The following is a 12,412-nucleotide window of genomic DNA, read 5'->3' as shown; positions in this document are numbered from 1 at the left end:
CTCATGGATTTGCTTTCTGTACAGGGGTATAGCAAAGAGACAAGCATATACTTCTGCTTAGTGTCCAACCTCCTAGGAGCAAGTCCCCTGTGGTCTGCTGGGTCCATCTTTGAACTAATAGAGAAGGGATTTTACAGCGAGTAAAACTACCTGCTCACTCAATATTTTAATGGCGGCTGTTTCGTTCATTTCTGTATAATTCTGAATAGGCACCCCCAGTTGTGCGCACTACTCTCTGGTGTTGTCAGGGCAGAAGGTTACAGAGAAGCCATGGAAAAAATTAAGTAATCCTAATTAGAAAGATTTCTGCACTGACACGGCTGACCTTTGTAAGTTGCTAGTTTCCTGGCTGTCATACTGATGCTCCAAATTCAGACATGTAGACTGGAAGTTCTGGAAGCCGGAATGCCTGTCCTGAACACTGGTTTAGGGACAGTGATGCAAGGCAGCACCTCTACATACATACATACATACATACATACATACATACATACATACATACATACATACATACATACATACATACATACATACATACGTCTGGTTTTAGATTCATTAATGTCAAATGTGGGTTTTCTTAAAAGGAGGGAGGAAGTTCTTCTTCTATCATGCACATCATTCACTACCACTCACTCCCATAGAACACACTAGGACATGGCGATTTAAAACAGCCAACATAGAACTCATTTCAAGTTGAATACAAAAATATTTACTGGCGTCACATGATATAAATAGAATTATGACCGATTCTCCTCTGCATGGTTCTCTATGGCGTTGAATAAATACAAGGGGTCAATTCTAGGACGTCAAGGCTTTCCGTGCCATTTCCAGTGCTCCTCCCTGTGTCTCATTTCCACCAATGAAGCCAGTTGCATGAACGAAGATACAACCTGGAATACCACTGACTGAGGATAGGTCATCTGCACGCAGTCCACGCCAATCTTCCGGCAGAGAAAGTCTATGGAGAATATGAGAAGCGTTTTAAATAACAGAATTACAAGCGACAGGTAAATGCTCCTATTGATACCTGAATGCAAAAAAACAGTGTATATATATTAGTAAAAGTGTATACTGCATCTGGACTGACACACTATACAGACAAAGTATAAGTTTAATGGGATCACCTAATGACATATACTCTGGTTGAAAAGTAGCGCTGTTACAGGATACATTGATACCTCATAATCTGGCAGCATGCGCCCTTACACTACCTGCTGAAGAGCAGAGAACAGAAGATGAGATGAAATAACATTTTGCAGTTGTAAACGTGCGCTGAACTGTACTTTTATATCAATGTCTGCCTGTGCCCCGACCCCATCGCTATCCAAGTACAGTGCAGCACACATTTATAAACCGCACTTTGAGAAAGGCAACAAAATGAAAAAAGCATCAGCAACGACTGCAAGTAAATCTCTTTCCAACAACCTGCTTTCCTTCTCCTATTCTGCTTTAATCACCCTCCTCCCTTCTCCAGGACTTTGGAGCATGTGCACTCCTGTAACACTTAGGGGGGATATTCACTTAGGCAGAGTATGGCTGATTTCAGGCGTACATCAGCTGGCTTCGGCTCCCTTTGGTTCAGCCGAAAATGCTCAGCAAGAATTTTAGGGGGGGGGACTGCACATTTTTTTCCCCCCACGGTTTTTGGGGAAGGGGTTCCCCCTTAAAATTCCTACCAGACCTAAAAGGTCCTGGTATGACTTTTTGGCAGCCCCACACACTTTTTTCTACTTTTTAACTTGGGGTCCCTACTAACTTTCCTACCAGACCCTCCTCCCCCCCGGAAGGGGGACCGCACACTGCGTTTTGTTTACATTTGCGAGAACAGTTTGCTGAAGCAGACAGTTCTCCCCGCTTCGGCTGCATTTTCGGCTCAGCCAACCCGAGACATATGCGTTTGCTGTTAAGCTGCTGTATGGGCTATTGTAAATAGCCCATACAGCAGCCCTTTGGTTCCACTGAACCGAAGGGCTTCAGCGGCCGAAGCTACGGCTATATCCTTCGAGTCCTTTTTGAATAACCTCCAAAGTCTCATCTCACTTCTGCTTCTCCCCTAATCCTGGCCCCCCACAATCTAGATTTATTCAGGAGACCCAACACCTTTCTTCTTTTGACAGCAGCCACAATCCAAGCAATCTCATTCCTATACCTCTGCTCCCAAGATCCAGTCCCCCCCTCTCATGTGCCTCTGGAATGCTTGCTCAGTCTGTAACAAGCTTACCTACATCCATGACATCTTTACCCTACTTGCTGTTACTGAAACCTGTCTTCAGGAGTCTGCCTCGCCGGCTGCCCTCTCCCATGGTGGCCTCCTCTGGACTCACTCACCCAGACCCAGTGGACACAAGGGAGGTAGAGATGTCTTCCTTCTATCCCCACAAAGCACATTCCAAGTTCTTCCAACACCCTCTCACCTAGTCCTCGTCAGCTCTTTTCCATCTTTAACTCCCATACTTGGAATATGGCACCAGGTATTGGGGGAGAACAGACTCTGTAGCCCCCATTTTACAGAACAGATATCAGGCGTCTATTGATACCCATGATGTCTTTAGAAGGAGAGCCTGCAACAATAGCTAAACAAAATGCTTAACCAATTCACTGCCAGAGCCATTTTTTTTGCACATGTTGAAATAAACATAGTAGGCCTAATTAAAGTCCCCAAATATATCTTTTCTGAAATCAGAAACCCCTATAGACAAAAATAGTGGCAGCTGCAATTTATTATGTCATGTAATATTAGCATAACTGTTCATCAAACCCACATTTTCAATAAAATAAAGACAAATTAGTTTTTGTGCACACAAAACTGTACAACACATACGCCATGTTCTGCAGGCTGTAGAAGTGATTAGGCGGCTTTGCAGTCGTCCGAATGACTTCTTCTAGAAAGCCGACAGCCTGCAGAAGAAATTTAAACAAACTCCTGGCTTCTACAGGAAATCGGTGCCGCTGCTGATGTATAACATGTCTGTGGCAGTGAAAGGGTAAATTAAAATAAAAATGAATCTAAAGAAGTAAAAAAAAAAACAAAAAACAGGTAAACAGTTCTAAAAACAAATAAAACACACTCTCATAATGTACACATACAAATTATTATGAAGCATCGTTATACTCCATCAGACCCCCCTACTGCACTACACAGGTTAGATTTTACCCCAAAACCTGTTTTCCAGTTCTGTGATTCAAAAGTACTGAAGCTGCTAATTCAACATAACAGACAAGTAAACAGTTTGTAGAGGAAGTGAGCAATGGCAATCCACACAAGCCACTCAGCAAACACACAGGTTTAGTTTTCTGATCTGTATTAAAATTATAGTCCACATATCACACGAGTGAGCTTGGGAGGGCTGACTACTTTACAACACACACAGGGACATTGGGGGAACAAAAGTAGCCCCCCTACAGAAGGAAGGACAATGTCAGCGACTCAGCGCCAATCCAGAGATGATTTGAGGATCTGCAGCCGAGTCACACACCAGTAAGATACATTTTTGTTAATAGTTAAGGTGCGTGAATGCGTTTTTACGATATAACTCCTGAGTTTAGTGTCACTTTTATATCAACTTTTGAGGAAAGTTGCGTTGTATGTGTAATGGCAATTTGATGTCTGGAATCTTAGAATCAGATGCTAGAACAGACCCAACACTTTATTAATAATTATTTTGTTGATTTTTGGCTCTAGGATTAAAATGTGTTATTCTGTTACTCACCGATTCTGGAACGTGTTGGGTCCTGTGGGAACACACTGCACCCTCCACTTTCCGCTCTGATCTGGATAAACCACATATTTTATTTGTTTCTCCAGACATAGTTCTTTCTCCACCTGGAAAAGGTGTTCCTTCCAAGGACACCCACCTTGCGCCAAGATGACCATTTCCCCACTGTTATCTACCTGGAAAGAGACAAAACGTTTACTTCACCAGGATTGTGAAGAACAACCACAAAGCAGTCATTTGTTAGCCAAGCAGCAAAAGAATTCTCAGTGACACTCAGAATGTCCACAGATAGAAGTCTCTATTACTGATTTAAAGGCATGGACTGTCCCACTGTTAAAAGAAAGGCGACTATACAGACACAACTGTTTGAGATTCTGGAAAATTAAATTCAGTGACAAGAAATAAATACAGAAACAGACCTATTGGCGTTAAAAAGCTTTCAATTTGAACAAAGATCCAACAAAGCAAAGTGTACTGCCCACAAAACAATCACGTGAAAGAGGCCATCTAATGATCTAAAAGCAGTGTGAAGACAACACATTTTATGGGTAAAGCTAGGAATCTCCATTGCCAGCTATTGTATTCAGTTTGGATACCTGAACAGTGACTGCAGCTGATAGGATGCAGTCCTTGTTTAGTGGACATTTTTCCACCTTTTTTGAATGGACTTGGGTGGTGCCAACAGGACCACCTATGGTTTGAATTCAAGCTCTGTATGCCCAGCTTAAAGTGCCAGCTTCAGTCCTGAGTGGTGGCAGTAGCGATGTCTTGGAGCTTCTTGAAAGACAGGACAAAAGTCCATTGCCATTACAATACAAAACCCCCCCACAAACCTACCGCATTATAACTACATTTATACAGTAAAAACAAATCCAAGTGCACTCCTAACCGCTAAGCGGGCCCCAAGGCTTAAAGTGGGCTTGCCATCTTAACAAGTTGTCTGGTTGCCACATGCAACCCGCAGGTAAGTGGAGACCCCGTGCAAGGTTTCCCAGCTACTGGGATGCCACGCTCGCTACCAAAGGTCTATAAAAAGGTGTTCATTCAGCACTGTTACTTCTCCGGCAGCCCCACCACAGACCACAGCATCGTTTTTTTTTTGTATTACAGAATCTCATTTAATTCTTTGCGATTGCAGACATGCCTGCTCACCTTCAGTATTTGAGAATGCGCTTTATGGATTTGCTTTACTGAATATTGAGTTTTGTTGCCCTAAATTGGTGCACTTTGCTTATATAGTTTCTAATCAGGATAGATGCCCTGTATACAAACCAGTGACTACAGAAAAGTGAATTCCCCATTACATAACAGATCCATACACCACACCTGAAGTCGGTCTCTGATGGCTTGCTCTACCAGAGCACGGGCTGGTAGCCAGGAACGATTATAGAAGTCCAGACGTGATACAAACTCTGTTCCAGCCAATTCCATAGCCTTTCGAAAGCCAACCTGCAACCCATATTGTGGTTAAAAAAATAAAAATAAACTGACTTGGGATGGAAGGAGGAGTCTATTTATTTAATGTGGTTGATGTGTTTCCTGTTGCAGGCAGGCGGAGCCTATATCTCGATGGCTGTCCTGGAAGATGACTGGGGAAAAACCACATACATGTCAAACTAACTTAATATGTACATCATTTATTAAATACAATAGCTCTCATTTTGTAATTTAAGGTTATTAATTATTTGTCCATTTAAGAGCCCATGTCCGCTCAACGCAGGCCCAATGCTATGCATGAGGTGCGAATCCAGTCTCAATCTAGAACCATCTGCAATTTTGTACCAGGTTCCAAAATAGCACATTCTAGCTTCCCTGTAACCTGGGCAACAGTGGGGACAACCGGGGGACATAGTGCATGCAAAGCATCCCCAGAAACATTTTCTGATCATGTGACTGGCTTTTCTCCAATTGCAGTGTAGTTTTATTATGTTTGCAAGTTGATGATTGAGCACAGGAAGGGGGCCACAATACATGCGTCAGATTTCACAGAGGAGGAGCAGGTAAGCATTTGATAAAATGCTTGCAGTGTACAAAACTGGCATGGATAATTTCTTTCTTCATTGTTTTGTTAGCAAACTGGAGTTTATAAACTCATAGAAGGAATACCCCACTGTAAAGATAAACTATTTCAATAAAATGTTAATCCGCTTATCAGGGTTCAGTGTGTGTAGGAATCCAACACAGACAGTTTATTCTTGAGGACACAGAATTCACCAACCACCGACACCAAAACTCTAGCAAGCAGCATTTATGATGCCTCAATAATGGGAAGTGCCAAGCAGAATGAAGAATAAACTCTGGTGGAGTTTTTACACACTGGGCCTGGAGGGTGCAGAGTAGAGGCTCTCAGAAAATATGTGCTAAACATGATACATACGGGGGAATTCTTCAAAACTGGAGCAGCTGTTCATAATAACCAATCACAATTCTCTTTTCAGTTTGTTCAGTTAAGCATTGAAAAAGAAAGGAGAAGCCGATTGGTTACTATGGGCAACTGCTCTAGATTCTCTCTGCTCCAGTTTTGATAATAGCTCCTCAAAAAGAAATAGATACATCCATACACATCAATACATGGCAAAGTTCTAATTCCAGAAGAATACATCAGTTGATCCCTTTTCTTGGATTCCCAATACTGAACCAGAGCGTCCTATAAGGTATTAGGATTTTACATTTTGAGCAACCCGTGTCCACCATGTGTAAGGTATAAGCAAACGTAACATCTCTTCCATTAGTGGAAACCCCTTGCACACGATCCTCAGAATAATATCTACACTTTTCTACCAGGGCTAATATATTCATACAAACTAAAGACTATTTTAGCACAGTCACCTTCTTATACTTAAAAAAATATAAAGAAACATAATTACGCTGTTGAGAACAATATTGTTATAACAAGTAAAAGTCTGGTAAAAGGAATACATAAACAGTCCCCCCTAATGTGGAATTACAGCCTAAACTTAGTTATGGATGGGTTAGGGAAGGGTTAGAACCTGTTATGTCTTTACTGCTGTGTCCCCACAGGGGAGATTTCCCCTCACTTTGTCCTATTGACATAAAAAGAAAGAAAGGAAATGTACTTCTAGGGGACACCGCCATAGAAGCATTACAACTTTCTCATTGCATCCCAAACTAAACGAAACATTCTTATTCTTAAAAGGAGAACTACGGGGTCAGGGCTTTTCCCCATAGTTCTTCTTAGGGTAACGGGAGGACACAAACTAGCGTCCTCCCGTCACCCTAAGCTCAGTATACTGCGAGCTACTGCTCGCGGTATACTGAGACCCTGCAGCTGAAGCGGATCCCGACAATTATGTCTGGATCCGCCCAGCTGCGTGAGTGACAGCTGGCTCTGCCTGTCTACAGGAGAGCCAGCTGTACCCGCCCCCTCCCCGTCTGTTCCGCCAGTCAGCGCTGGTGGATCGGAGCGGGGAATCCAGCCCCTCCCCTGTCACGGCAGAGAGCCGTGACGGGATCGAGAGGTGAGCGAACGCCGGTATGTGTTCGCTCACTTCCCGATCTACTGAGCCGACCTGTCACAGGTCGGCTAGAACTATGAGGTGAGTGAAAAGCACTCACCTCATAGTTCTCCTTTAATATCGAATTTTTTTTGTATTGCTTTTGTGTAAACATAAAATCACACCTTTGCCATTCAGTAATGCGCCAAAACCTGGGGTAATTTATAGTATAAATCGGCTATAAAGCATTGCCAATTTTGTGAATGGCACCCTAAGGCATATATACATACAGTATAGTGTTAATCCACAAAGAGGTGTGAGTGGGCCTTAAATAGGCAACAAATCAATCAGGAAAAGGACATTTTAAGTGAGTCAATATAACCATAGACATTTCACATCAGTGAGATAAAAATGCATAATCCTATAGCCAGTGCCCATGTTTCTGCACAGATAAGACTTACTTGTAGTGTAGAAGTGTGCATGGCTATGCCTCCAACAGGCACCTCTTACACTAACATTACCTTGGGGGAAAACCGCTACATGCCACAAACATCCAAACTGTTGCATAGACCTTTGCCAGTCCACAGGTGACCGGCCATCGTCTAATCCAAGAACATGTATCACTATAAATCTTACCAATGTCTACTAATTACCTCCGTGTCCTGATCTGATTCATTCCAGCGAGGGTTGAGATGTGCCACTCGGGAACTTAGAGTAGTGGTTATGTTGTAGCGCTGCTCCCCATCAAACTGTGATATGCCATTGTCAATTGCATCAATTTCTTCAACAAAGTTTTCATACATCTGAAAAACAGGAATGTTTACACCACCCAATTAGGATCCTCCCTCAAGCCTAAGTGAAGAATAGAGCAAAGGGTAGAAAATGGATTTGTGCATCAAAGGAATCGCTTGAATTCAGATTTGAGCGTCACTAAAGGAGACATGAACATGCAGGTTCAGGTGATTTCAGCAACCAGTTGGGTTAATCCCCAATGTACAGGAATTTCTAGGGACTGCCAAACCACACATGAAGTGAATGAACTGGTATGCCCATCAAGATCCTATATTCATTTTAAATGAAGAAAAATTGAGTCTTTGCCCCTCTTAGTTTAAGCCTCATAGAGAGACAGCATGTTCAAAATAATAATATAGAGGGTTTAAAAGTTTTGGAGGAGTCGTAAATAGTGGTGCTGTATTTCAAATAAATGCTTAGCTTGAAAGTAAAAAGAAGTAAACCTGGATGTTGGACTTTTTGAAGATGGCTGCTGCGCTGAAAGGGATCCGTAGTATTGGAGGTGGTGGGTAGGTTTATAAAAGGGACTGACTGACCTATACAGGCTGCACTGGGAAGCAGGTAATGTCACCAGAGGAAGTGGGCCAAGAGCATAGAAACTCCAGGCTCAGCCTCTCCTCCCCTTGGGAAAAGAGCAGGGGCGGGGACCAGTGGTGGAGTATGTAGGGGCAGAAAGATGCAGTGACTAGGGTGTTGGGGTATGATATCTAGGTTGCTGGGAGGGTCAGATGTCAGGGATACGTCATAGGCCCTATTACAAAACCGTCAAACTTGTAAGCCTTCAGGGAGGCTTCTCCGACTGAGTGCCACCTGAATTGGTGTGTTGAATTGAAGCGCATTTGAACTAATTGATATTTTTTTGTCTGAAAGTCACAGAAGCGGAATGTTGCCCGAGACAACCCATGGGCCCAAATCTTTATGGAAAGTGATTTTTCTTCCAAGCAAAAATATACATCTATTTCTAACTGCATACTATGATGGTGCTTTATAAAGCATAACAAGCATCGTTAACAACAGCATAAAGGGAATGCATATAATAAAGTAGGTGAATTTGTGAAATGTGTCCATTCTGCGTCACCTACCTTGTCATACAACACCGGTATAACGGGGTCATCTTCTTCTGTATCCAGAAGTGTAGCTAAGATCTGAGTCCCAAAGTGTACATATACCAGGCCGGCACTGCTAAGCTTAGTGACCCATGGCTTGTCGGGATACAAGCTGTTCATCGTCTCACAGAAAGATCTACAGGGTTTTAAGGAGCGCACAAGTTAAAGAAAACATCCACTAAAAGTTAACAAAAGCCTTGTAAACACACTCCTAAAAAGGTACATATTAAAAAACTACATTTGGAAGTTCCTGGAACTGTGTAGTTTAGGACAGAGATTACCTATAGTCAGCTATTTATCATTACAACTGTTTTAGTGTCCGAGTGCCACCTGCTTTAGCTGTGCTCATTGTTTGTTTCAAAGCATAGTGACATTCACAAACTGATATCTTTTTCCTCCTTGTAAGTTAGTGGGCTGCATCCTTTCCATCTCCATCTCACGATAGTCAATACTGCAATCAGACGTACCTCGGCCCAGTGGTCATCAGAGCCTTTTACAAACTGATACCTCTTAATACAGAATACCAACATATTACCCCTAATGCCCCCCCTCCCCCCACTTGAAACTGTCACTAGACTGAGCACTCTTACAGGCGGTCCTGCACAAGGAACGTGGGTCTCGGCATCAGTTACACTGAGGATTTAGTAGCATCCAAATCACGAGACACGAACAGTACTAGTGCTACACTTGTGGGTCACTGGTCTCTTTACAGGATCATCCTTTCTGTATTAGCCCTGCCGAATTATAAAACATATAAAGTATTGCTGAACACTAAATGTGGAACCATATTGTCAAAGGTATGTAGAACTTTTTCTTCCACTTCCGCTGTTCTGAGGATATTTATTGGGACTGCTTGCATCATGTTCACTATTTAGATCATTCTAATTCCCTAGCACTGAGTTACAGTCATCAGTTATTATTATTATTACATAGTATTTATATAGCGCCAACAGTTTGCGCAGCGCTTTACAATATAAGGAAGACATTACAGTTACAATACAATTCAAGACAAGATGGTAAGGAGGGCCCTGCCCGTGAGGGCTCACAATCTAAAAGAGGAGAGGGAAATGATACATGAGGAGGGAGCTGTGTGGGAATGAATTATGTGAGAATGTGAAGGTTCAGTGGTTAGGTAGAGGTGGGACAGGCTTCCCTGAAGAGATGAGTCTTTAGGGAACGCCTAAAGGCAGTCAAGGTGGGAGATAGACGGACAGGTTGGGCTAAAGAGTTCCAGAGGATGGGAGAGACTCTAGAGAAGTCCTGGAGGCGAGTATGGGAGCAGTTGACAAGGGAGCTGAAAAGCAGGAGGTCTTGTGAAGAGCGGAGGGGACGGTTAGGGTAATACTTTGAGACCAGGTTGGAGATATAGCCGGGGGCGGAGTTGTGGATGGCTTTGAACGCGGTTGTTAATATTTTGAATTTTATCCTTTGGGCTATAGGAAGCCAGTGTAGGGATTGGCAGAGGGGGGTTGCAGACACTGAGCGGTTGGTTAGGTGGATGAGTCTAGCAGCTGCATTCATGATAGGCTGAAGGGGGGATAGCCTGTGTAGTGGAAGAATGAGGAGGGAGTTGCAATAGTCAAGAGGAGAGATAACAAGGGAGAGGATGAGTAATTTTGCGGTTTCTTTGGTGAGGAAGGAGCGTATTTTGGAAATGTTACGAAGGTGAAGGCGGCAGGATTTGGATAGTGATTGGATGTGGGGGAAGAAAGGTGAGGTCCGAGTCCAGGATGACACCTAGGACCTTGGCATGGGGGGAGGGCTGGATAGTTGTGTTATCAAATCATAACTGAAATGTCAGTTACATAGAAGTACACAATATGAATGCTTCAGAAAGTGAATCTTGCTGCTCTTCTCCAGAAGAACTATACTATACTATACTATACACACAAACATACTGGCCAGTGAAAACAAAAAATAGATAATATATTGATTCTACCTCTGATGGTGGTCATAACGGTTTCTGGATGGATCATACTCTCCACCTACATCAACCACCACATCACACTGTGCCAGCAGCAGAGGGTCCCGTGTTCTTATAATCTCTGCATCCTAAAACAAATATAAATAACAGTATATTGAAACTCCAAATACACTTTAAAGAAAAAGCGTTACACGAGTATGTTCCACTCTCCTTCCTTCTGGGGGGTGACTACTTTTGTTTCCCGTGGTCCCTGTGTGTGCTGTAAAGTAGCCATCGCTCCAAGCTCACTCCTGTGATGGACTACAATCTCAGTACCAATTAGTAAACAAAACGTAAGATTGTAGTCCATCACTGGAGTGAGCTTGGAGCGGTGACTACTTTACAATACACACAGAGACCATGGCAAACAAAAGTAGTCACCCTCCAGAAGGAAGCACAGTGTCTGCACAAATTCAGAGATGATTTGAGGATCTACAGCCGGTGATACACAAATAAGATAAATTTCTGTTATTAGTTGTGTTAGAATGTAACTCCTGAGTTTAGTGTTACTTTGGGGCTGTCCTCCTTACCCTCGCTTCATTGTTAAGTGAGTCACTGACCTGCAACAACTATGTAGGAAGAAGTGTCAGGCTCCATTCACACCTCTGCGTTAGAACTCAGCACGTTTTTAGGCGCAGAAAAAACACAATGTTAACAGACGGTTGTTTATCAGCTACACCGATAGTCCTTTAGAGGGCAGAAGGAGCTGACATCGGCCAGAAAAATTGCACATTAATTTTTCCCCGCGTTCTTGTGCGCGCGTATGAACACGGAGATGTGAACGAGCCCCATAAGAATGTATTGCATGGAAAAACGGAGAACTAAACTCTTCTATACTCACCTTCCCTATAGCGATGTGACATCCTTGAACTCCCTCGCTGACCTCATCTCCCTGCCTCCCGTCTCTTCAAGCATCTTGATTGGTCAGGCTGAGATGAGGTAACTCCAATTAACGCACATAGAAGTTTATTCATCCCGGCACGCAGGAGGAGGGCTGAGAATGTACACTAAATTACATATACGCAATGTACATTCTAAAGCATCTTACAAAAGAGGACGGTAAATGGCCTTTACTGTAGAAAAGACATCGGGGGGAATTCATAAAAATTGGAGCAGACAGAATCCAGGGCAGTTGCCCATAGCAGCCAATCAGCTTCTCTCATCTTCAAAGCTTACATGAACAAACCTAAGACAGAAGCTGATTGGTTGTCTGCTCCAGCTTTCATGAATTCCTCCAAAGTAGGTTGCAATGTTCTGCGGGCTCTCCTATAGCCACAGATCATTTTTGTAAACGGTGATATAAACTTTTAAGCTGTGTGGAAGAGATGGCAGGCAGACAAAATGGGGATGCCTATCTTACTCCTTATCACTCATATATAT

At 43.0% G+C, this 12,412-nt stretch overlaps 1 protein-coding gene across 1 annotated transcript in view; it reads right to left on the bottom strand.

Annotated features, from left to right (window-relative positions):
• Positions 1 to 693: 693 nt before the first annotated feature.
• Positions 694 to 12,412, bottom strand: part of CUNH12orf10 (chromosome unknown C12orf10 homolog) — a 12,785-nt gene continuing 1,066 nt past the window's right edge. The window contains exons 2-7 of the mRNA XM_018556202.1: positions 11,009 to 11,121; positions 9,046 to 9,205; positions 7,825 to 7,974; positions 5,043 to 5,165; positions 3,711 to 3,892; positions 694 to 958 (exon numbers count right to left, since the gene is read on the bottom strand). Of these exons, the coding sequence (XP_018411704.1) occupies positions 799 to 958; positions 3,711 to 3,892; positions 5,043 to 5,165; positions 7,825 to 7,974; positions 9,046 to 9,205; positions 11,009 to 11,121 (888 nt within the window). The 3' untranslated portion in view covers positions 694 to 798. The remainder of the gene's footprint in view (positions 959 to 3,710; positions 3,893 to 5,042; positions 5,166 to 7,824; positions 7,975 to 9,045; positions 9,206 to 11,008; positions 11,122 to 12,412) is intronic.

The sequence above is a fragment of the Nanorana parkeri genome, unplaced genomic scaffold (assembly GCF_000935625.1).
Source record: "Nanorana parkeri isolate BGI_ZX_2015 unplaced genomic scaffold, ASM93562v1 scaffold228, whole genome shotgun sequence".
In the NCBI taxonomy this organism is placed as follows: Eukaryota; Metazoa; Chordata; class Amphibia; order Anura; family Dicroglossidae; genus Nanorana; species Nanorana parkeri.
The sequence above is the reverse complement of the archived record's forward strand: the minus strand, read 5'-3'. Positions and strand labels throughout refer to the sequence as shown.